Raw genomic sequence first — 24,470 nt, forward strand, 5'->3', positions numbered from 1 at the left:
CCGAGCCCCGCCGCCGCGCCGCCGCTCCGTCAGTTTCCTCGGCAGCGGTAGGAGAGCGAGGACCCAGAGCAGCAGAGCGCGGGGCCACCGGAGACGGCGGCGGCGGCGGCGACACAGACAGAGCAAGGGCGCGGCGGATCCTCCTCGCACGGCAGCTCGCTCGGTGCCCCGCGCAGGGTCGCGATGCTGCCCGCCTTGGCACTGGTCCTGCTGGCCGCCGGGACGGCTCGGGCGCTGGAGGTGAGTGCCGCGCCTCGGAATGGGGTGACGGTGGAGGGGGGTGGAGAATGGAGGGGACCTGCTCCCTCTTTCATCCAGAGAAGCGGGGCGGTTGGGGGGGGGAGCGATCGAGGGGCCCCTCTCTCGGCTCTGCGCCCTACGCCCCCGCTTGCGGGCGCCCTGCGCATCTCTGCCTCCGGCCCAGCCCTGCCCCGGAGACGCGCGCTCCTGCCGGCGCAGAGGGATCCGGCGAGGCGTCGGGCCCCGGGGTCCGCGCCAGTCTTGAGGGGCGCGAGTCGAGGAGGAGGCTCTCTTAGGCTCAGATCCTGATTCACTCCTTTCCTCGGGGCCGGGGGCCGGGGGAGGCAAGAGACATCCAGATGGAAGATGGGGCGGTGGGGGGCGAGAGAACACGTGGGGAAACCGAAAACGCAAGAGTCCCTGTATTCTGTCCCCAGCTCTTAATCGCTGCCCTTTCTTTTCTCTCGGGCCCCGGGGAGGAGGAGTCGGGACGGCTCGGGGAAGCTGGGCACCCCCACCCCACCCCTTCGCTTCCCTTGGCCTTTTCTGCCCTGTTTCACCTTCCTTTCGCATCCCCACCACCCCTTCCTCGCCAGACCTCTTCCTCCTTCCTCTTCGCGGAGGCTCCCGAGGGCGACCCCAAGGAGGGTCGCGCACCACCCTCCGCGGGCAAACTTTGTGCCTCTCGGCGTCTCCCTTTTGTGTTAAGTTGCGAGAGATGGGAGGGGTCGGAGACCCACAACCACCTCGCACGTTCCCCAAGCCTAGACATCCAGGGCGTTCGCGCGCACCCTCGGATTCACCCGGAGAGGGAGAAGATCCCCGGGAACAAAAGCCGCGACACTCCGCCCTCGCCAGCCCCGGGGCGCGGTGGTCTGTGCGCCACCGAGCGTCCCGCCTGACTCCCTTCCTCGCGCTGCGAGTCCGTCCCGGAGGGGGCTGGGGCGCTGCTGAGGGACGCGCTGGCGGCGTCTCGGAACCCCTCATCTTCCCTCCTTCCCCCCATCACCTCCCAGGCTGGCTCATTCTTTTCTCGGTTGCAAAGTCCTTGGGGGAAAAATACGCGGAGAGTGCGGCGTGCGTCTGGAAAGGGCAGGGGCGGGTGGCGGGGCTGCACGAGTTCTCCCTCCTGTGCATCAAAGGAGGCGTTTGTCAGATCGAGGCGCGGCCACTTCCCTGGCAGCGCTGGGCACTGTGATTTAGTTCCCCCCGGGGGGCGCGGGCTGCTGGGGAGGGTCCTCGGGGTCATTTTTTTTTTTAGGGTGCAGATAAAAGGCTGGAAATTGAGCGAAGATTAAGACGGAGAAGATGGCGCCTCTGCAGTGCAGCAAAGAAAAGCTGTGGAGGCTGCAGCCTGGGAAATCCACCCACCACTAGGTGTATATAACAAGTCTGCCCCATTCATCCAACTCTCCCAACATTCAGCTGACGCCTGTGCCAAATCACTGTTTTCCTTTTTATCTGAAGATGCTTAGAAGTTGTTTGCTTGACAGCTGGGGCAAAAAAGGTCGTAATTTTGCATCGTTTGGGTTCCCATTCGGTATTTTACCATTCGTCACCTCCCTTCCCCGTTTTTACCTCCAACTTTTCCCCTTCCTCATGGTAATTTCCCCCCAAAAAACAATTTCTGGACAGATGTTTTCCTGTAATTCCACTGAGACCGTACTGACTCTCACACCCGGACAGCGTTTTAGTCCCTAATTTACAAGGTCATTGAACTTTTTCCTCTTCTTTTACCTATGAGTGGCTCAAGAATCACCTCGGGGCTCGTTAAGGCAGATTGTTTTAAGAGTTGAAGAATTTGGTTATTCGGTTTTAAAAAATGCATTTAATTAAGGGAGCTAGGCTTTTTCCATTACTTAAAATTTACTCCTACAGTTATTTGTTTTCTCATTGTTTTATTACACGTTGAAAGACACTAAGTAATTAAAAGCCTTTATAAGCTTTTGTCAAAAAGTAGATGTTTAAGTTTTTTGAGCAGTATATTTTTGTGTGTGAAAGAGGCAAATATGATTCAGATTTCTTTTTCAGCCTGTTTGATTACAGTTTTTGCTCTTCCATCTTTTTGGACATTTTCACTGGTTACTGTCACCTCCTTCAAAGGGTGGAGGTGAGATGCATATTAATTCATTTTGCAAAGCCTTAAGGTAGGCAGTTCACTCTGATGAGGTTTGAGGGGATTTCTGGAGCTAAGTCACTGTCCACTGAAAAGATGTTAATTATGACTTGACTGTCTTTTGTAGGGCTTAAAAAATAGGTCTGCTGCAGATGACTTGAGACAAGAAATGAATAAGGGCAATGATCACGGGATGGGGGGCGGGCTCGGCCTCTGGGAAAAGCATCATTACCGGAGCTGATGATTTTCCCTGGTACAGTGACAGAGTATGAGTTAAAAAGGCCCTGACATTTATTTCAACTGGCTTCCTCTTAAATTTTATTTTCCAGTATTGTGGGGTTTAACCTAATTCACAAGTATCTGCTTTGATTGTGGTGCTAATTCAGAGATTATAGATACCTACTCACACTGGTCAGAACAGCCCTAATGGTGGATGCCTGGGGTCACAGTCGTGAAGCTCAGATTTGATGGTGAGCTATAAGGAGTCACCGTTTCTGGCTGACCAGTGGGAAGCCATGATAACCATAGGGCACCCAAGCAGCTGTCTTGTCACCCTGTTGAGCAGAGGTACCTGATGGGCACTTGGGAGGCCATTAGTACTGCAGAGAAGTACTCCAGACAGAATAGTGATCCCTGGTTCTGACTGGGGAAATAAAGAGAAACATACAACTAAATAGATCACAAGGTTAAATTAGGAATGATTGAAAAGAAAGGATGTGGTCCATTGGCCTGAAGGAAAATAAGACAGACTATACATAGAGAACAGATGTGATTGCTAAGGGTTAAGGGGAAGGTGGGGATTGGATTGGGAGTTTGGGACTGGCAGGTGCAACCTCTTACATACCCGGATGGATAAATAACAGGTCCTACAGTGTAGCACAGGGAATTATGTTCAATACCTTGTAATAAACCATATGGAAAAGAAAAAAAAGAAAAATGCAGAGGTAATCCTCATGAAAAAGGCTTTCTCCCTTTTGCTAGAGGGCCTCTGTTTTATGTTTATGGTGTTTTATGTTTATGGTGTACTAGAGACTTCTGTGCAGATATTTGTATGAAGATGAAGGTGTCAGTCATTCTTGAAATAAGCAGAGCTATTACATACTTTTCCTGTGGCTGTTAAACTACCATTGAAGAGTATGGTAAAATTCAGTAGAAATCTACAGTCTCTTTCTGCACATTTGATCTAGGTGGGGATATGTATTACTTTAAGAGACTTAGAAAGTATCTTTGATTACTATAGTTCTCTAATCTCTGCCTAGTTGTATCAGTTACAAATGCAAAGGTAAACCTTATACATGTACTTTATAAATAAAGCTCTAGGATGTAAGGTTTACTTTGACTTGCATACTGTATTCTCCTGTTCCCAGGAAGTTTGCAGAGTAAATAAGACAGGCACATGATTATAAAAGAAAACAGAAAATGTTAAGTACCAAGAGGAAAGTACTGATTAAGTGGTATACTGAGTAAAATATTAACAGTATAAACATCTGTATATAAGGAATAAAGGAACCATGGGATGAGATAATCCTCGAGAATTTCCTAATGATTCCTTTCCAGCCAGATTTGTATCTTAGGTTTGGGGAAGGGAGTTTAAGTCTTTGCATTTATAGTATCTGTTTACATACCTGTCTTGCGAGCACATACCCCTGAGGATGTGGGCAGAGCCAGTGTGGGATTTAATTTTCCTTGTGTCCCTATTTATTCATTAGGGCCATTTTAAGTTGAGTCTCTTGGGGCCAAGCTCTGGTCTGTACCTCTGAAGATAGCCTGGTGAACAAAAACCATCACTTGCTTCAGGAAGCTTCCAGTCTAGTGGGCAAGACAGAGGATAAACAAATCATCCTACATGTGTGCTCATGAACTGTGACAGATGGTGAGATGGATGGCAAAGGTGTAGGATACACTCTGGAGAGGAGTGCCTGCTCAGATGCTAAATCATGTCCGACTCTTTGCTACCCCATGGACTGTAGCACACCAGGCTCCTCTGTCCAGGGGATTTCTCAGGCAAGAGTACTGCAGTGGGTTGCCATCTCCTTCTCCCCAGGCTCTTCCTGACCCAGGGATCGAACCCAGGTCTCCTGCCTTGGCAGGCAGATTCTTTACTCCTGAGCCACAAGGGAGGCCCTGGAGAGGAATAGCAAATTCTAAATAAGGATTGAGGGGCCAAGAGCTCTGATGCAGCATCTTCATTAGAACCTTGACTGAAGAAGTGGGTACCCGATGAAAAAACTGATTCACTGGGCAGCAGCAAGGAGCATGGGGGAAATGTTTCTTTTGTTTTTTGATTCTTTTCCTGGTGCTTTTCTACCTTCATGTTCCACTTGACTATGAAATGGTTTTCTTTTCATAGTAGGACCTCACGTACTTGTGGAAGTATTCCTCTATACATTCTTCCATATGGATGGGGTGGGAATTGATACTCACACCAGCTTCTGCAAATCCTTGGGGACGCTGTCACCCTGTGACTTAATGGTTCGTATCCAGATACACCCTCTTCAGTGGCTGGAGGAAGACAGGCTGGCAGGCGGAGGAGGCCAAAGTGATGGAATGAACAGACCCCCCGCCCTCCTGAATGAGTAGCAAGCTTAAGCCAGAAAAATGTATATTTCTTCATTTTCCTTGTATTTGTTAGTAAAAGGAAAGCAAATAGTACCTGAATCCTCAAACTGAATTTGGAAATGAAAACCAGGATGAAGGGGAAAATGTTATGTAACTATTTCTTCAGTTTAATGTGGATGCTTTAAGAAACAACCATTTCGGTGAAGACACTGATGTTTTCCTTTGAAAAAAGATCTCATGAATTTTCCTCTTCAGGTTAAAGGTGAATAGATACGCTTACTGTTACCTTTTTAGAAGTAGACATGTACCATAAACTGGATTCGAATGGACTGCTCTAGGAATAAAGTAATTCATTAGGAAAAAAAAACAGCCTGGATGTGTTTATGAACTAATAGATCTATGAAAAAGGGATTCTGAATAGTTAGAATGGGGTACAGAGGATTCAGTTTCATGTATGTATTCTTAGCTGAGATGGGAACTAAGAGGCTATTTTACTTAGACTTATTTTGTGTGGCTACATTTGGACGAAGCATGAAATACAGATTTAGCTTGAGCATTTCTAGGATTATAGTATTTTATGGAAGAAGATAGTGGTTGAAATGAGCAAAATGAGAGGCTTTTAAAAGCCAGCTCTATGGAAAGTAGTGTAATCGTTCCTACATTTATAGCCTTGATTTTGATAACCAGTAGGATGTCAGGTCAGAAACTTAGTAGTGGAATTTTTCATGTTTCCTAGGAAGGCAGCATTCCACATTGGTCAAGCTATTGACTGTGAGCTAACTCATACTTCAGTTTGTTCCTCTGCAAAATGGGGATAATACTTACGGTTGTTGAAGATTGAGTTAATATGTACGTAAAATGCTTGAAACAGTGGAAGCGTTAATGTTTATAGTTAAAGAGTTAATATATAGCATGATGGCATCTTATAAGCACATGTTAGTTACAATTATTGTTTATGATGTTGATGATGATGTAAAATAAATACATTTAGTCCTATATATTGTTGAAAGTTAAAAAAAAATTTATATGATGTTTCACCTACTGACCAATGCACTTACCAACCAGTTAAGACTGTATAGGAACTTGGCACTTTGTTCATGAGAAGAATGAATTAATTTGATTTAGATTTTAAAAAAGACATTGGAGATAAAATTTGTATCACAAATAAAATTAAAACATATACAAACTTATTAAATATTCATATTTATTTTGTGTTTTAGTTGGCTTTTTTGAAAAGCCCTAAAACAATTCATGCTTACAGAAAAACTTGAACAGTACAGAAATATGTAAAAAACATAAGCAGTTGTTACACAAATGAGTAAGACCTACTTTAAATGTGTGCACCCTGGCAGCTAGCTACACATGTCTGAAATTGAGTGAGTTTATATTCTGGCTTGATTATTAACTCAGCTGTTAGTTGACTGTCCGCTGTGTGCAGAGAGCTTTGAATAACTTGGTTTAATTCTCAGCATAACCTTCTCTAGAAAATGAATAAACCAGTTTGGCCAAGGAAGATATCAGATGCTAGCAAAAGAATTTTGGTCCTACCTAGACTGGAAGCTGTAAATAATTTTCACCAGAGGACAAGGAAACCTAAAAGCAAGACTGCCTGAGATGGCAACACTTCTGGAAGAAACCAACTTTCAAAATAAAATGAATTATGTTAATATCTCTCTATCTTTGTCACTCGGTCTTGTCCGACTCTTTGTGACCTTATGGACTGTAGCCCACAAGGCTCCTTGGTCCACGAAATTCTCCTGGCAAGAAGAGTGAAGTGGGTAGACATTCCCTTCTCCAGGGGATCTTCCCAACCCAGGCAGTCAAACCCGCCTGCATTGCAGGCAGAGTCTTTACTTTCTGAGCCCCCAGGGAAGCCTGCTAAGTCACTTCAGTCCTGTCTGACTCTGTGTGACCCCATAGACCGCAGCCCACCAGGCTCCCCCGTCCCTGGGATTCTCCAGGCAAGAACACTGGAGTGGGTTGCCATTTCCTTCTCCAGTGCATGAAAGTGAAAAGTGAAAGTGAAGTCGCTCCAGTCGTGTCTGACTCTTAGCGACACCATGGACTGCAGCCTACCAGGCTTCCCTGTCCATGGGATTTTCCAGGCAAGAGTACTGGAGTGGGGTGCCATTGCCTTCTCCGGATATTAATAGCTAAATGATGATAAATTCTATAGTGATCTACTATAAAACTTAGTAGTGACCTACTGCTTAATTAAAAGCATACTTTTTAAATCAGCACACTCTGCTCATTATAAAATGAAAGGTTTGCAATCCCAGTTTCAAAATTAGGCTGAAGATATTTAAGGATACCCCAAATTGGTGATACTGTGGTTAGGGTATGATCAACGTATTGAAGAATCAATAAGTGAAGTCCAAATGAGTTTATATGGTTTTTTTTTCTTGTCACTACAATTCATGTATTTCTTTTATCACTGCCCTGCTGGATCAAAAAAGTGGGTTCAAGTAGGACTATGCAGTTATTGTAGCTATGTTTGAAATAAACATGCTTCTCAAGAGTAGATACAGTAAGGAATGAAAGTACCACAACCACATAAACAGGGTCTGTGAGCAGGGGGAGAGAGTAAGCAAGGTGAACTTTTCAGAAAAGGGAAAAGAACAACAAGTTTGTTTTATAGATGAGCAAATAGTAGAATTCTTAAGGTCTTATTAGTGATGAACCCCGGTGTTTGTATCTTCTCGTTTCCAGGTGGTCTTTCTCTCACGATTTATTTTTTCCTCCCTAGTTGAGATGGCATTTAACTGAGAAATTTGATCAAGAAAAAAATTTTTTAATGATTTATTTTATTGATACGAAATTGTTCTTTGCTTGAGTCTCTTCCATGGAGAATCTAATAGTATGTTCCTATGTTTTCATTTTGCTTCCATAGAAATCTACACTGTATCCTTACTAAAGGATGTTTAAGGTATCCTTGGTGATCAAGACTGGTAAATTACTTTTCATCCTTGCTTCCCTGGTAGCTCAGCTGGTAAAGAATCCGCCTGCAATCCAGGAGACCCTGGTTTGATTCCTGAGTTGGGAAAATCCCCCTACTCCAGTATTCTTGGGAAGGATGCTTATAAGAATAAGAAATCTATATTCTATCAGGAAAAGTCATTTGCATAAAGTGAAGAAAATGTGTTGTTACTCTTGCTGATTTGTTAAATTTCAAAGCTTAAAAGATTGATATATTTTGACCCCAGAGTGACATTTTATGGGAATACAGACAAGAGGTTACCCTTGAGATACATTTGTCTACTTTAGGCCTGACCTCTTACCCTCAAGTGACCACTAACTCATTTGTTGTTTCTCCCGTCTGCATATGACTGGATTACGATGAAATTAACAGGACAACGTAGTCTTTACTTTCGTCAAAAATGAAGAAAATAGTAGTCCTGGTTGAGGTTTGGTTAGTCCAAAAAAGGACTTTTTGTATTTGTTCTTATCAATGGGACGGCTCTTCAAAAGCACAATTATTGTTTTGTTTTGTAATGGAATTAATAGGCACACATGATAAAGATAGATAACTGCTGTAGTAAACATATTGATTTTTTTCATCTTTCAAAAAAAATCCTTATCTACTTTGGAGATTGAGCCTTTAAAACTGATACAAACTTTTTGAAATCTTTGCTTAACTCTTCAGTGACTAACATAAAAACTTATAGGAAAAGCTATATTTGAGAGCTAATATTTCTCATGCTGAAACTCTTAATTTCTTGTTATTTTTTTAGGTGAATAGTTTTGTCATTGCAGTGTATTGGTTTGAAGATGTAAGTGATGAGTTTTTAAGAAACTTCCACAGAAACTTGCAAATATGTAGACTAACCATTCTAGGAATAATTTATTCTGATACATATTAGATGAATGAGCAACTTAAAATTAAAATCAGATTTTATAGAGAAGTTACTAGTGTATTTTCATACATAGAAACTTAGGTTTTTATGAGCACAGCCAGAAAAGGAAAATTCACTCCTTCATTTAACCAGTATTTTTGAGGTCCCTCCCCTCATGGGAGTTTACAGTATAATGAGGGGTAGACAGAATAAATAGCAATGGAAGAATAAAAAGTAGTAGAAAACTTGGAAAAAATTAAGTTGGGCAAGGATATCATCGGTGAATGCTAGGTGGAAATCTGCCATGAATGTGATATTTTATGTGGTATTATCAGGAAAGTTCTCTGACCCAAATGTAAACTTAGATATCTGGAGGAAAGAACTATTTATTCACTTTGGTGTAAAACCATAACCAGGAACAAGGATGTACTTTGGTGGTTCGATATTAAAAATAGAATAGTGGGGCAGAGAAGTTAATGTTAAACTTGATCACAAACTATTTCTGTAATTTGTTTCATAACTCACTGCAGTGCCTTACATCTAGTGTTTACTAAATACATGACAAATTTTCTAAAGGAAGACTCTGGGAATTTTATACTGTAGTGATAATTATGTTTGACTCTTGACAGCTAGCTTCTCTTATGTTTAAAAAAGTTGTGAATAACACCTAACTACAAGTTTACAAAAAAAAATTAAGCCTTTTAAATAAGATTTACTCTTTCAGTCTTTCTAAAACATTTTATTGTGAAAAGGATATGAAATGCTGTCAGTAATTTCATTTGCTGCTCTCTATTTCAGACATTCAGTTGACCCAGGGAAAACAATGCCTGTTCTTGAAATATTTCATCAATCCTCTGATTGACTGGGACATTTTCAGTTGAAGGTGCTTAGAAATGATTTTCTTTGATCAAGATAGTGAAATTTGAAGAGAAGACATTGTGTATTGGAGTGAAATTGAGCGACCATCAAAATGAAAATTTCATTATAATTTGGCTTTTTGCAGTTTGCTTCTTTTTTTTTTTTTTTTGCCATTTTACTGCTAATACTTGCCTTTTACATTAGTGTGAACTAGGATCAAAATTGGCCCTTTAAGAAAAAAATTAAAATTCTATTATTTCTACTCTCTTAAGGAATTGTACTTTTCAACTTCAAGGGCTTTAAGCCAATATCACTATATGCTACTAACTTGACAGGCACTAAAAATCTAATTGAGGTCATTATGATTAACTTTGTGTTTTACCAGGGTTTTCTCAGGGTTGTTTTTAATGTTTTGTGTCCAGGTGTTAAATCCTCTTACACCATGAAATCCAGAAAATTTCAATCCAATAAAAGTGAACTAAATTTTAAAACCCTGTAGTTGTTTTGTGCAGGGCAGAGTCTTGGCTAATTGATAAGATGATTGAATAGTAAGGCAGCTTGTGTATTTCTGTTGGTGTGAGGAATTGTGAAAGGCTCCAGTTTCAAGAGAGTACATTTGTGACAAAACTGTAATTTTGGAATCACTGCATACTTGTTCAGTGAAGTATGCGGGGAGGGAATTCTCAGAGGGTGACCATGTGACTAGATGGCTCAAACAGTAGAAGCAAAAGCTACCTTAAGGTAGAGTTACCTTTAAACAGTGCAAGTCCCTGGAACTTGGGACTGAGTAATTAGTCAACAGGGCCATTCCAGACATCCTGGACAAAGATAATGAATAGGGAAGACTTTCTTAAATAAACAAGGTAGGAAGCAGACCCACCCAGTTCCCAAGAAATTCCTTTCCATGTCTGTATTTGCCATTTGAATATTTCACTTCACTTTCATGAGCCTGGACAAAGGTCAAATTTGTATCTTTGTGAATTTTCTGGGTGGTGCTGTAAAAGGATACAGATGGGAAGTATTCAGCTTCTTGGGAGTATTTTTTGTGTGTATGTTCTTAGTTGTATTTATTGCCTTCATAAATAGCCAATGAAGAGAAAAACATTTTAGCTTAAGTTTGTTTTTCTTTTCCTGGAGAAGAGAAAAAGACTTTGCTTAAAATATCCTCAGGGTTTATTGCCATTGTTAAATTATTTATGCTTTTTAAGAAACCTTAAAACGTAACCTCCGTTGCTGGTTTGCTTAGTCATCTCAGAAATGTAACATGTGAAATGCTGACCCAGACAGTCGATTGATTCTTGTTAGCAGATGAGGGGAAAGTTTAATGCAGGATGTTTTGTCTCTATTTCAGATTTTCTCAGGGCGTTTGTGATTGACTTCTGGGCTTTTGGTAGCTCAGCTGGTAAAGAATCCGCCAGCAGTGCAGGAGACCCCGGTTCAATTCCTGAGTCAGGAAGATCCCAATCCCCTGGAGAAGGGAAGGGCTACTCACTCCAGTATTCTGGCCTGGAGAATTCCATGGACTACAGTCCATGGGATTGCAAAAGAGTCAGACACAACTGAGCGACTTTCACTTCACCTTCAGACATTTTGGGGCTTCTCAGTTGGTGCAATGGTAAAGAATCTACATGCCAATGCCATTTTCAATGACAGCTAAGTGGTGAGGTATTTTGTTCTATTTTTTTAAGTATGCCTGATATGGGCATGGGCTTAACAGGTGGTGCTAGTGGAAAAGAACCTGCCTGCCAATGCAGAAGACTGCAGAGATGCAGGTTTGATCCCTGGATGGGGAAGATCCCCTGGAGGAGGCAATGGCAACCCACTCCAGTATTCTTGCCTGGAAGATTCCATGGACAGAGGTGCTTGGTGGACTATAGTCCCTGGAGTCACAAAGAGTCCGACACAACTGAGCATGCACACACACACACACACGCACACACAGAGCAGGCATTTTACCAGCACTTCAAGGTTTATTTAAATTGCATCCTCATAGTTTGACATGTTGTACATGGTTCTTTCTTAAGGAAATGTCTAAAATATCCTGGTTTCTCAAAAACTACTCTTGGTTTCATTTTCTGCATTATTTCTTTCTGAACCCTTGGTTCTCTTTAAGTAGTTAAAAGCTTAGTTCAAGTTTGATCATCTTACATCTTGGTTTTCCTTTTATTTTTAGAGTGTCTAGCAAAGAAAATATTTTGTCTCATCACTTAAGAGACTGCCTTCTGAAATATAGTTGACAGTTTGTAGAATCTGAAATAGTTGTTGGTTAATCATGAGAATCAGAAAGAGGAGCCAGTATGTGTTTTAAATACATACATAAATCTCCCATCACCCTTGAAATTATACTTTTTCCCCCATAAAAAGAATGAGTAATAATTTATACCATGAAAGTTTGAAAATTTGTGTGAACTATATTAGCTGGAATTTGAAAATTAAGAAAGTCTTGTTTTTTTAATTTCTGAATAGTTTTATAACGGTCACATAGTTTATCTAAGTTGAGAAACTTTATTTTAAAACTTTATTATTTAAAATTTCCTCAACAGATATATAGTATTCTGAAATCTGTTCTGCTTTCATATATCTGCAAATATTGTTCTTAAATGCTGGCCATGGTTTAAGCCCAGTCTGAAAAGCGTGTGCCTTTAGTTGGCTCTGGATTTCAGAGTTAGGGACTGTTGCTTGCTTTTAAACAATTGGTAGTTAATTTTATAGGCAGTTAGATGGATACTTTTGTTTCGGTTCAGTTCAGTTCATTCTCTCAGTCCAGTCTCTCAGTCGTGTCCAACTGTTTGTGACCCCATGGACTGCAGCACACCAGGCCTCCCTGTCCATCACCAATTTCCAGAGTTCACTCAAACTCACGTCCGTGGAGTCAGTGATGCCATCCAATCATCTCATCCTCTGTCATCCCCTTCTCCTCCCACCTTCAATCTTTCCCAGCATCAGGGTTTTTCCAGTGAGTCAGTTCTTCGCATCAGGTGGCCAAAGTATTGGAGTTTCGGCTCCAACATCAGTCCTTCCAATGAATATTCAAGACTGATTTCCTTTAAGATTGACTGGTTGGATCTACTTGCAGTCCAAGGGACTCTTAAGAGTCTTCTCCAACAGCACAGTTCAAAAGCATCAATTCTTTGGCACTCAGCTTTCTTTATAGTCCATCTCTCACATCCATACATGACTCCTGGAAAAACCATAGCTTTGACTAGATGGACCTTTACTGGCAAAGTAATGTCTCTGATTTTTAATATGCTGTCTAGGTTGGTCATAATTTTTCTTCCAAGAAGCAAGCATCTTTTAATTTCATGGCTGCAGTCACCATCTGCAGTGATTTTGGAGCCCCTCTCAAATAAAGTCTGTCACTGTTTCCATTGTTTCCATCTATTTGCCATGAAGTGATGGGACCAGATGCCATGGTCTTAGTTTTCGGAATGGTGAATTTTAAGCCAACTTTTTCACTCTCCTCTTTCACTTGCATCAAGAGGCTTTTTAGTTCTTCACTCTTTACTATAAGGATGGTGTCATCCGCATATCTGAAGTTATTGATATTTCTCCTGGCAATCTTGATTCCAGCTTGTGCTTCCTCCATACCAGCGTTTCTCATGATGTACTCTACATATAAGTTAAATAAGCAGGGTGACGATATACAGCCTTGACGTACTCCTTTCCTGATTTGGAACCAGTCTGTTGTTCCATGTCCAGTTCTAACTGTTGCTTTCTGACCTGCATACAGGCTTCTCAAGAGGCGGGTCAGGTGGTCTGGTATTTCCATCTCTTTAAGATCTCTTAATTGCAAAAGTCCAAGAAAATTTTCTGAGAATATTCATTCTTGACTTACCCGAGTCTTACAAATATTTTATTGGTTTGGTTCATAATCTGCTGTATTGCTAAGTAAACAAACTCTATAGAAATGATCTCTGCTTCTTTGATCATTTAGAATACATTAATTGATACAGATTGCAAAAATCAGTGAAAAGTTTCTCATTAGGTGTCAGTGAAACATGCTTCACCCATGCAAGTTTATTTTAATTGTTCCTATTAAATTTGAATATGAGTTTTAAAAAGAAGATTGTGATCATCTTTATGAAGGAAACTCAATTATTACTTTAAATTTATATTCAGTTCAAAGGAAATGGAAAACAGTTGTGCCTCTATGAAGACACATCCATTTAAGATTATGCTTCAATCCTATAATCCTACAGCTGATAATTAAGATTTAGCCTTAGAGTAAATGAAGTGGTATTGATTATTTTCAGGCCCAATATTGTTTGCTATTGATTCATTGTTGGTGAGTAGAATAAGAAAACAAAAGCAAAACTTTAAAACAGAGGTTTGTAAATATTATCTGGAAATGATATGCCCCAGGTCCTAATAGTGAAGAACCAGGGAATGGCAACTTCCATTCAGATACCTTCCTGATGTCATTTCATCTCAAAATTCCTCTGGCCCTCCCTTACTGCCAGGCCTAACTCCAAAACAAAGCAGTTCAATAAAAGTATAACAGGACCACAGGTATAATTTAAAATGTTCTAGTGTCCACCTCAAATTCAAAAGAAACTGGCAAAAGTAGTGCGTAACACTGAAAGAAAGTGAAAGTCGCTCAGTCATGTCCAACTCTTTGCAACCCCTTGGACTATACAGTCCATGGAATTCTCCAGGCCAGAATACTGGAGTGGGTAGCCTTTCCCTTCTCCAGGGGATCTTCCCAACCCAGGGATCGAGCCCAGGTCTCCTGCATTACAGGCAGATTCTTTACCAGCTAAGCCACAAGGGAAGCCCAAATTAGTGTATTGTACCTAATAAATGTAAAATATCATTTCAATATATGGTCAATATAAAAATTATTCGTGAAATATATTACACTCTTTTTTCATTTTATGTCTTCAAAATTTTACCCATAGAATATAGTTTAAGTCCAACCAGCCGTATTTCATGCAGTCAGTAGCCACATTGGCTGGTGGCTACCATATTGGACAGTGCAGCTATAGAAGGGCCAAATCAATTTACGACTGTCTAGGAAAAGAATGGAGCAGATACTATCCATAGGACCTCCTTTCTATCCCCCCTTGTTAGATGAAGAAACTGGGATCTGATGATACTTAGTTGAATGATAATCGCTTGAAAATTAATGGTCTGAGCCCTAATCCCTGTCCTGTGGTTTCTAATCTTTCTTCTTCATCCTGTTTCTTCCTTCTTCTTTTCTATTTTGCTGTGTCCATTTGAATATGTACTCATATTTGGTGGTTGCTGTCAACTAAATACTGAGCCAGGAGCTTTAAGAAAATCTGGCCCACTTGAGGAAGGCAAGGCTTGTGATCAAGACAACTGTTTGGGGGCAGGGTAAATAAAATTAGCAGGCATACTGAGAATCACTCAGTGGAATAGTAATGTGAGGTGATGCTGGGTCCAGCACTCAGTTTTATTTTTTTGGTGTGGGCACTGCTGGAGTACAAGTTGGGTGGACCCTTTGGGACCCAGAGTATGTGACTCAGAACTCACTGAAATATCATCTGCCCACTGAAAGGAAAAGAGGTCAGCAAGGCATTATGTATTATGTACAGTTTGTTGTGTGTGTGAGGTCTGTTCTGGAAACACTGGATTAAGTTTTCTTTTTTCTTCCCTTCTTTTGGAAAGCTGCCCATGTGTGTGCCAATAATTCTTATCCAGTTATATTTAAAGTATGATGTTTTTTGACAACTTAAGCCCAGTGGCATATAAAATAGTTGTTTTCCAAATGCAAGCATTGTGGAATGGTTACCCCACAGCATTGTGAGTTGGTAAAGACAGGGGATTGATGTACTTCTGGGATCATTGCTGTTAAGTATTTATTTTATGGTATGAAGAAGCTCCATGAGTGAACTTTTAAAGTTGGAAGTAGTTGTAAAATATTTATCAGCCTGGATATCGTAGATGGTGTGAGTGCTTTAAAGAGAGTTCACGTTTATTCAGTGACTTAGGCTTAGTGATTTTAGATATAGTGTTAACTTGACAATTTTTCTATTTAAATCTTAAGACTTTCCGTCTGTGGCTAGACTTTACCCACAAGGCGTAATTGATCTTTAAGTTAAGCATGTATTTTCTTCATATTGTGTGCAAAAATAATTGCACTTTGCAAAGGCTAATCTGTGGGACAATGCCTAGAGGATTCAGGGCTTGCAGGAATGAGCTAAAAGTAAAAGGGTATCTGAATCTCCTTTGGAGGTTGACTATTAAACTTAAAAAAATTTGTCTTTAAGCTTAAAAAGATCCACTTTTTTTTTTAACACCAGTTTTCCATATATTTTTCATAATAAATATAACCAAGAGGTACAGAAGTTTAAAGCTTTAAACTGTTTGGGGGAATCATATTTTTTCAAATTATATATGTTAGATTGTTTTGAATTAGAAAAGTAGTAGAATTTGAATTAGAAAAGTAGATTTCATTATAGGTTGTTGTCATCTTGTTCAGTCACTCAGTCATGTCTGACTCTTTACGACCCCTTGAATTGCAGGCAGGCCAGGCTTTCCTGTGCTTCACTGTCTCCTGGAGTTTGCTCAAACTCATGTCCATTGAGTCAGCAATGGTGTCTAACTGTCTCATCTTCTGCTGTCCCCTTCTCCTCTTGACCTCAGTCTTTTCCCCGCATCAGGGTCTTTTCTAATGAGTCAGTTCTTTGAATCAGGTGGCCAAAGGATTGGAGCTTCAGCATCAGTCAGGGTTGACTTTCCTTTAGGATTAACTGGTTTGATCTCCTTGCAGTCCAAGGGACTCTCAAGAGTCTTCTCCAACACCACAGTTCAAAAGCATTAATTCTTCAGCGCTCAGCTTTCTTTATGGTCCAACTCTCATATCCGTACATGACTGCTGGAAAAACCATAGCTTTGACTATACAGACCTTTGTTGGCAAAGTGATGTCTCTGCTTTTTAATGCACTGTCTAGGTTGGTTGGTTTGTCATGGCTTTTCCTCCAAGGAGCAAGTGTCTTTTAATTACATGGCTGCAGTCACTATCCACAGTGATTTTGGAGCCCAAGAAAATAAAATCTGTCACTGTTTCCACTTTTTCCTCATCTGTTTTCCATGAAGTGATGGGACCGGATGCCATGATCTGAGTTTTTTTGAATGTTGAGTTTTAAGCCAGCTTTTTCACTCTCCTCTTTCACCTTCATCAAAAGGCTCTTTAGTTCCTCTTCACTTTCTTCCATCATAGTAGTATCATCTGCATATTTGAGGTTGTTGATATTTCCCCCAGCAATCTTGATTCCAGCTTGTGATTCATCCAGTCTGGCATTTCTCATGATGTACTCTGCATATAAGTTATATAAGCAGGGCAACAATATACAGCCTTGACGAACTGCTTTCTCAATTTTGAACAAGTCTATTATTTCACGTCCAGTTCTGACTGCTGTTCTTGACCTGCTTACAGGATTCTCAGGAGGCAGATGAGGTGGTCTGGCATTCTCATCTCTTTAAGAATTTTCCAACAGTTGTGATCGGCACAGTCAAAGGCTTTAAGGTAGTAAATAAAGCAGAAGTAGATATATTCCTGGAATTCCTTTGCTTTCTCTATGATCCAAGGGATATTGGCAGTTTGGTCTCCGGTGCTTCTGCGTTTTCTAAATCTATCTTGTACATCTGGAAGTTCTTGGTTCATGTACTGTTGAAGCCTAGCTTGAATGATTTTGAGCATTACCCTGCTAACATGTGAATTGTCCAGTAGTTTGAACATTCTTTGGTATTGTCCTTCTTTGGGACTGGAATGAAAAGACCTTTTCCAGGTTCCATTGTAGGTAACCTAGAGAAAATATAAAAACATGCATAATTCTACCACCTGTAAATGCCTGTTGTATTTCACGTTTTAAAGCATTTTTCAGATCATGCTGTAGGTTCCATTTTATATCCTGCATTTTATTCCTTAACATTAAATCTTCTGACATTATAAGTTCTTTGTAAATGTAGTGTCTAATGGATATATGAATCTGTTTAGGGCATCAGGAGCTATGTAATTGTGGACATGTGCTTTTCTTATTTGGCATTTCCAACCCTAGGTTAGGATGAAAGTAGTGATGTAGGGAGGGAGCTTGCGCCAAATACTTGTTAATATTTTAAGTATTTATTGAATGATTTAAATTGCTGCCCTCGAGTAGTGTTCAACACAGTGGTCCTTCAGCTGTAAATGACCTAAAGGAAAAGAGATGAGCAAGGACTGTAGAGATTAACAAGGATAAAGAAATAAAGGAAACCTGACCTCGTCATTCAAACAAGCAGTCCTCTTATTTAGTAGTTCCATGATCACTTTTGTAGAAAGAAGTTTGTAAGATGCTGTTAATCCTGACAAGCAAATGTAGTCAGGGCTCGAATGTAGAAGTCAGTAAAATTGTGATTTCAGTTTCTAGAGCCCCTCATTAGGAGCTCTAATTAGGTAACGTGTTTACACAGATGTAAATAAAGTTTCCTCCTTTCATCTCCTTGGTGTTCAATTTGCTCCTCATTTTATGTGGTTGAAAAATAAGTTGGGCAAATAAGAAACATGTTTTCTGTCTATCTGACTCCGCAGACCCAAAAATGAATATAAAAATATCTATAAAGGAATAAAAATCACGCTGATTAAAAAAAAAAAAAAGTTGGGAAGATGTATTCCATGAAGTTCCCAAAGGTAAGAATCTTTAGCTACAAAAAAGAAGAAGATTTGATTTTAAATTTAAAAATGTGTGTGGTGAGGTGCCACTTCCATAGAACCCTGCCTAGGGCTGTGGAACACATTCAGCCAGACCCGTATTAATCTTTGATTATTATCTGCTATTCACATCGACAATTAAAGAATACTATATTTCATTTCATAGGTTTTTGGAGTAAGGATTATGTTGTTGGCTGAAATTGAATACTGTAAATAGGCAATAAATAAATGTTACCCCTGCGAGCCCAAACTTGTTTTTCTTTGTTTTGTCATATCTCCACAATTAACCGCTCTTTATTAAAATGATATATAGTCTCTCAGACCTAGTTATTTCTTTAGGGCTGTCTCTTCTATGAACCTCTTCTTATACTCTGTCTCCCTCAACTCATGTAAAAATGTTAACCAAACCAAATGTGTATGCTTTTTCTCCATTAATCTGTCTTTTGTCAGTTTAATTTGCACAGACCCAGGAACTAAACCTAACAGGGTAGAGAAAAAAGTGTTTTCCACTCCTACAAGTATTCAGCTGGAGGAATAGTATTAATAAATGCAAAGGCTATGAGGTGTCTGAATAAGTCGGTGAATTGTTACAAATATCTCATGAATTATGTCTATAATTTATCAGTGATGGCTCACATTCTTGAATCATTTGTGAAACTAATGGTCAGTGTCTTCCATATTGAATTTACTCAGTGTTGGAGAAGAATGCATGTTTTAATCAAGAGGGATTTATGCAAGACGTTCTGTATTCTAAACATTTTTTAAAAGAGTTCTTTGAGTATATAATAATTCAGCTTTGCTTCTCTTTAAAAATGTAAGACGGGGAGAACTACTGTTCTACAGCTATTTCAGGTTTTTTGTTTTTGTTTCTAGCAAGCATTAGACATTTGGCAGTCAATCATGTCACACTGTTGTGATTTATTAGTTCTGGAATAAACACCTCTATTTCTGGCATAAGTAAAAATAGATGCTTTCTTGGCTTTTGCAATCATAATAAACAATTATCTAGCTCTTTCTATGAGCTGGGCACTGTTGGAAGGGCTTCTTATATAGTCAGCAGCTGCCCATGAGGGAGCTACTGCTAAATCATCCCCTTTGAATGAAGTATCAGCGGGGAAGGAGCTTAGAAATGGACGAGGTTCAAGCCCTCTGCCTTCCCTGTCTGTATTCTTAACCACTTCCTTCGTCTGCCTCTGGCAAAATGGAGTAACGGATGGAGTTCAGCTGGTGTTTCCTCCTGGACTAGGCAGTTAGCTCCTCGAGGAAGTAGGCTAGGGTTACAGTGGCTGCTTGTTTGGAAATGTCTCATCTGTTGCACCTTCAGTTCCTGGCAGCATCTCCTCCTTCAGCCTCACGGGCAGGAACTTCTGAGCCCCGCTGTCTCTACATGGTGTCTTCTCCCCTTCTACATCCTCCCCTTCCATCTCAATCCCACCTCTTCCCTTTCAACCCCAAATAAGATTGTCCAGAGCGTAGACATTGGAGTCATTCCGACCTTGGATTTGAGTCACAACTCCTTCAATAGCAGGAAAATGACTTAACTTCCCTAAACCTAAATTTCCACATCTGCCGAGCTGGTCAGGAGGAAAAGCCAGTTAGGAATCAGGAACGAAGCATGGGACCTGACCCTATAGGAAGCCCTGAAAGAATAAATGGCTCTGGTTTCCATTTGAAGTCTCTTTGTAACTTCTCCTCTTTTTGGATCTTTTGCAAATATCCTTGATGGTCAAGTCAGCCCCACTTTACCCCATGACGATGCCAAGGCTGGGGAAGCGGCCCAGTGGCCCATGGCACTGCCCTGTTCAGCTTCACATTTCAGTGCTATCAGATAGCTGGAAGGCTGCATGTAGTATGTCACCATTTCGTTGATAATATTTCTGACATCTGAAAACAGGAATGACCTATTTTAACTCCTGCGTAAACTTGGATCACATTGTTCGAGTTGGAAGTGCTTGTGAACGCAGAAGAAAACCAAGTAGGAAAGGAAATGTCAAGCCTGCGTGTCCAGGATGCGACTCTCTCCCCTGTCCACTTTCCTGCCCCTCCCGGCCCTGCCCCTTCCTTGGCATATTCAGCAGTGACCTTGCAAAAGTGACAGCCTTGGCTGCTGGGACCAGCCGGAGGCGGCCACAAAATTCCTGGCTGCTTGCTTCCAAAGATCTCTGTTGTTCAGTTGCTCTGTCGTGTCCGACTCTTTGCAGCCCTGCAAACTGCAGCTCACCAGGCTTCCCTGTCCACTATCTCCCGGAGTTTGCTCAAACTCATGTTCATTGAGTCGGTGATGCCATCCAACCATCTTATTGTCTGTCGCCCCTTCTTCTCCTGCTCTGAATCTTTCCCTGCACCAGGGTCTTTTCCAAAGATCTCTCTTAACCCCTCTGAAAATAAAGAGATTGTCACATATCAAAGGGGACTGGACAGGAGATAATTGGGAGCTCTTTCTGGTGCACCTGTGGCTTCTAGCACCTGCAGCAGCTTCTGGGAATGGTAGTGCTCAGACTTTCGGAGAAGGCAGTGTCACCCCACTCAAGTACTCTTGCCTGCAAAATCCCATGGACGGAGGAGCCTGGTAGGATGCAGTCCATGGGATTGCAAAGAGTCGGACACGACTGAGCGACTTCACTTTCACTTTTCACTTTCATGCATTGGAGAAGGAAATGGCAACCCACTCCAGTGTTCTTGCCTGGAGAATCCCAGGGACGGGGGACCTGGTGGGCTGCCGTCTATGGGGTCGCACAGAGTCGGACACGACTGAAGCGACTTAGCAGCAGCAGCAGCAGTGCTCAGACTTTAGGTAGAATTAACTGAAATCCCTGGGGACCTGTTCACACGTCTCTGATACTGTGTATTAGAAATGTCTCCTTTTCTTCACATTTTACAGTGCACTTCTCATGTCATACAGACATCAGTTTCAGGGGAAAAAATCACAACGCACTTTTGGTGGTTTCAGGTGACTCTTACATTTTATTAATTGACAATGTATGAATTGAATGAAGCAGCCTGTTTTTGTTTGGGGGAGGGTTATTATAGAATGGGAGTTAATCTGGATTGAGGAGGAATTGAGCTTTTCAAGACAATTCCAAGAGACTGCAGGGGTATTTGATGTTTTGATTCTAGAAGGATATACATCCCCTCTTCTCCATTTCTTCCTTCTGACCTGGCAAATGTATGGCCCTATCAGATGTTAGTCTGTGCGATCCTGTTACATCTACATCCTGTAGCTGCAGTCAAGTGCTTTGAGGCTGACTTCATGTAGATTAGTTTAACAGTTGGTGTGTGAACGCAGATGCTCTCTGCTACTTATTTCTAATAAGTGGATCAAGCCATATAAAAAATATTTTTTCTCTTTAAGAAGTCACATCTTCCTATGAAACCGTGGAGCAATCAACTAAAACTGAAATGCTTAAGACGAATATTACTTTATTGTATTTTAAGGTCTTTGTCTGACTGATTACGACACACTCCTCTATTGAATTTCTAGTCAGATGCTTATTTGTTAAAAATAAAGCTGGTATAAATGGTAGTGTTCAAATGTTATACCACTCTGTTTCTGCTGTTTAATCTTTCACAGTAGCTAAATAAATATTTTTTGCACTAAGAAAAGAATTAACATTTATGTGCTAGCCAAGTGAATTCAGAATCTGAATGCAAAGATGAGACTCCAGGTAGAAACATGAAAACATACTGATGTCAAAGAGAAACTCAAACTATACTGTGTTAGAGAAGCAGTTTTAGAGGGAGGGATATTTGTAAGTATAATAGGTACTTAGAAAATCACCAGGTAAAAACGGACAGAAAAATTCAGGAAATATGTAAAGATATAGAAATTAAAACTACATAGCATATGCAAAGACAGATCAAAAGGACAAAATGAAAGTCACATAAACTTGTCTGTAAATTGGAAATGAATTTAAGATAAAGGTGGTTTTGCACATCAGAGGGAGAAGAGATGGATTATTCAATAATGTTGTTGATTATCTGTCCATAGAGATTATTTACAGTTTCTGTAACAAAAGGTAAATTTCTATATTCTGCAAAGTGTTCTTACAAATCAATTACAATGACTGTACATGATCCAGACAACTATAGTTTGAAAACATACATGCACATCTGTGTTCATAGCAGCACTGTTATAGAATGGCCAATACATGGACTCAACCTACATATCCATCAACAAATAGGTAAAGAGGATGTGGTGTATATATGTATACAGTGGAATATTGTTGTTTAGTCACTAAGTCGTGGCTGACTCTTTTTGTGACCCCATGGCTTGTAACTCATCAGGCTCTTCTGTGCATGGGATTTCCCAGGCAAGAATACTAGAATGGGTTGCCATTTTCTTCTCCAGGGGATCTTCCTGACCCAAGGATAGAACCCACATCTCCTGCATTGTAGGTAGATTTTTTTCCCACTGAGCCACCAGGGAAGGCCCACAATGAAGTATTACCCAGCTATAAAATAAAGGAAATCATGCTATCTGCAGCTTCATGGATGGACCTAGAGATTATCGTGCTAAGTGAAGTTAAGTCAGAAAGACAATTCCATATGATATCACTTATGTGTAGGATATAAAATATGACAGAAATGAACTTTTGTACAAAACAAAAACAGACACAGAACAGACCTGTGGTTGCTGAAGGATGGGGAAAGAAAGGATTGGGAGTTTGAATTAGCAGATGCAAACTATTATATATAGGATGGATAAATAGCAAAGTCCTACTGTATAGCACAGGGAAGTATATTCAGTATCCTGTAATAAACCATAATGGAAAAGAATTATGATAAGGATTACATATGAACCTCACAAGAGAACAAGGAACAAAACACTTGAAAGAACTTCTGTCAGTATTATGGAAAAAATTAAAACATATGCAAAAAAGAAAATGGTGATGAACCCTAGGTATCTGTCACCCAGTTTCAGAAATTACAAATTTACTGCTAACTTTATTATCTATTATTATCTTGTTTTCTTGTAAACACATCCCCTCCTCATCCTCTTCTTCCTCACTGGGTTATTTTGAAATAAGTTCAGTGGTATAAATAAATAAATAATTTTATTTATACATATTTCATTATGAACCTCTGAAAGAATTGAAACGGACCCTCCCCTCCAAAAAGCAAAGAACTATTAATAAGTAATATTATTTAGGAAAAAAAATAGACATAGCTAATAAACCTATAAAGATATGCTAAATCTCATTAGTAGTCAAAGAAATGCAAATTAAAACAGTGAGATAAGTTGTGTGTGTTTTTTTCTTTTAACATTCTGATCGACAGAAAGCTAAAGACTTGCCAGAGTCAGGAACTATGTGACAAAACATATTTTCTCCTTCTGTCAGTGCTACAAGAGCAGCCATTCAATACTTTATGTGCACACCCCTTGATTTAGCAATTCTAGGAATTAGAACTATAGGATATTATATAAGTGCCCACAGATGAGGATGTTAGTGGAACATTATTTTATCACTTACATACGTTTTTTTCACTGTGTTGCACCAAACTGGAATATTATGCCATAAATGAAATATAGTATTAGGTAAGAAGAGAAATTTTCAGAAAGCAGGCATCATAAATTAAGGGAACTTTTATTTATAAAATAAAATTTAACTGCATAGAACATATCTGAAATATTCAAATAAATCTAACTAAACTTGCCTGTTGGTGATGAGATAGTGGAATGGAAGAGAAAGTAGTACATGTTTATTTATCACTTACCTTCTGTGATACTTGGATCTTCTTAACTATAAGCAGATGTTTTAGAGGGGTCCCGCCAAGATCGCATGTTGGATATATAACTCCTTGGTTCTGTCATTCCTGCTAGGTCATCAACCGGTTTCTAACAGTTGTTTCCTAAGACCTCCTTCCAGAGACAAGCCATCCTTTTCCATTAAAAAATATCTCTAATTTTATTTTGATGCAATTACTATTTCATAAAACCAGGTCATTTCAGTGAATTATATCTATTTTCATAGGTAAGTGATACTTATATATTGAGACTTGCTTTTAAAAGTATTGGAAGCATAAATTAGTTCAGTTCAGTCGCTCAGTTGTGTCCGACTCTTTGTGACACCATGGACTGCAGCATGCCAGGCCTCCCTGTCCATCACCAACTCCTGGAGTTCACCCAAACCCATGTCCATTGAGTCGGTGATGCCATCCAACTATCTCATCCTCTCCCGTCCCCTTCTCCTCCTGCCCTCAATCTTTCCCA

The 24,470-nt window shown here is 40.3% G+C and overlaps 1 protein-coding gene across 6 annotated transcripts in view; it reads left to right on the plus strand.

Moving 5' to 3' along the window:
• Positions 1 to 22: 22 nt before the first annotated feature.
• Positions 23 to 24,470, plus strand: part of APP (amyloid beta (A4) precursor protein) — a 313,659-nt gene continuing 289,211 nt past the window's right edge. For 4 of the 6 annotated variants that reach the window (XM_010838449.1, XM_010838450.1, XM_010838451.1 and 1 more), the window contains exon 1: positions 24 to 240. In XM_010838449.1, coding sequence (XP_010836751.1) covers positions 184 to 240 — 57 coding nt within the window. In that variant the 5' untranslated portion in view covers positions 24 to 183. Of the gene's footprint in view, positions 241 to 24,470 lie in introns of all 6 variants that reach the window. The other 2 variants (XM_010838453.1, XM_010838454.1) reach the window with 1 other exon arrangement.

The sequence above is a fragment of the Bison bison genome, unplaced genomic scaffold (genome assembly GCF_000754665.1).
Source record: "Bison bison bison isolate TAMUID 2011002044 unplaced genomic scaffold, Bison_UMD1.0 scf7180017864094, whole genome shotgun sequence".
NCBI classification, from domain to species: domain Eukaryota; kingdom Metazoa; phylum Chordata; class Mammalia; order Artiodactyla; family Bovidae; genus Bison; species Bison bison.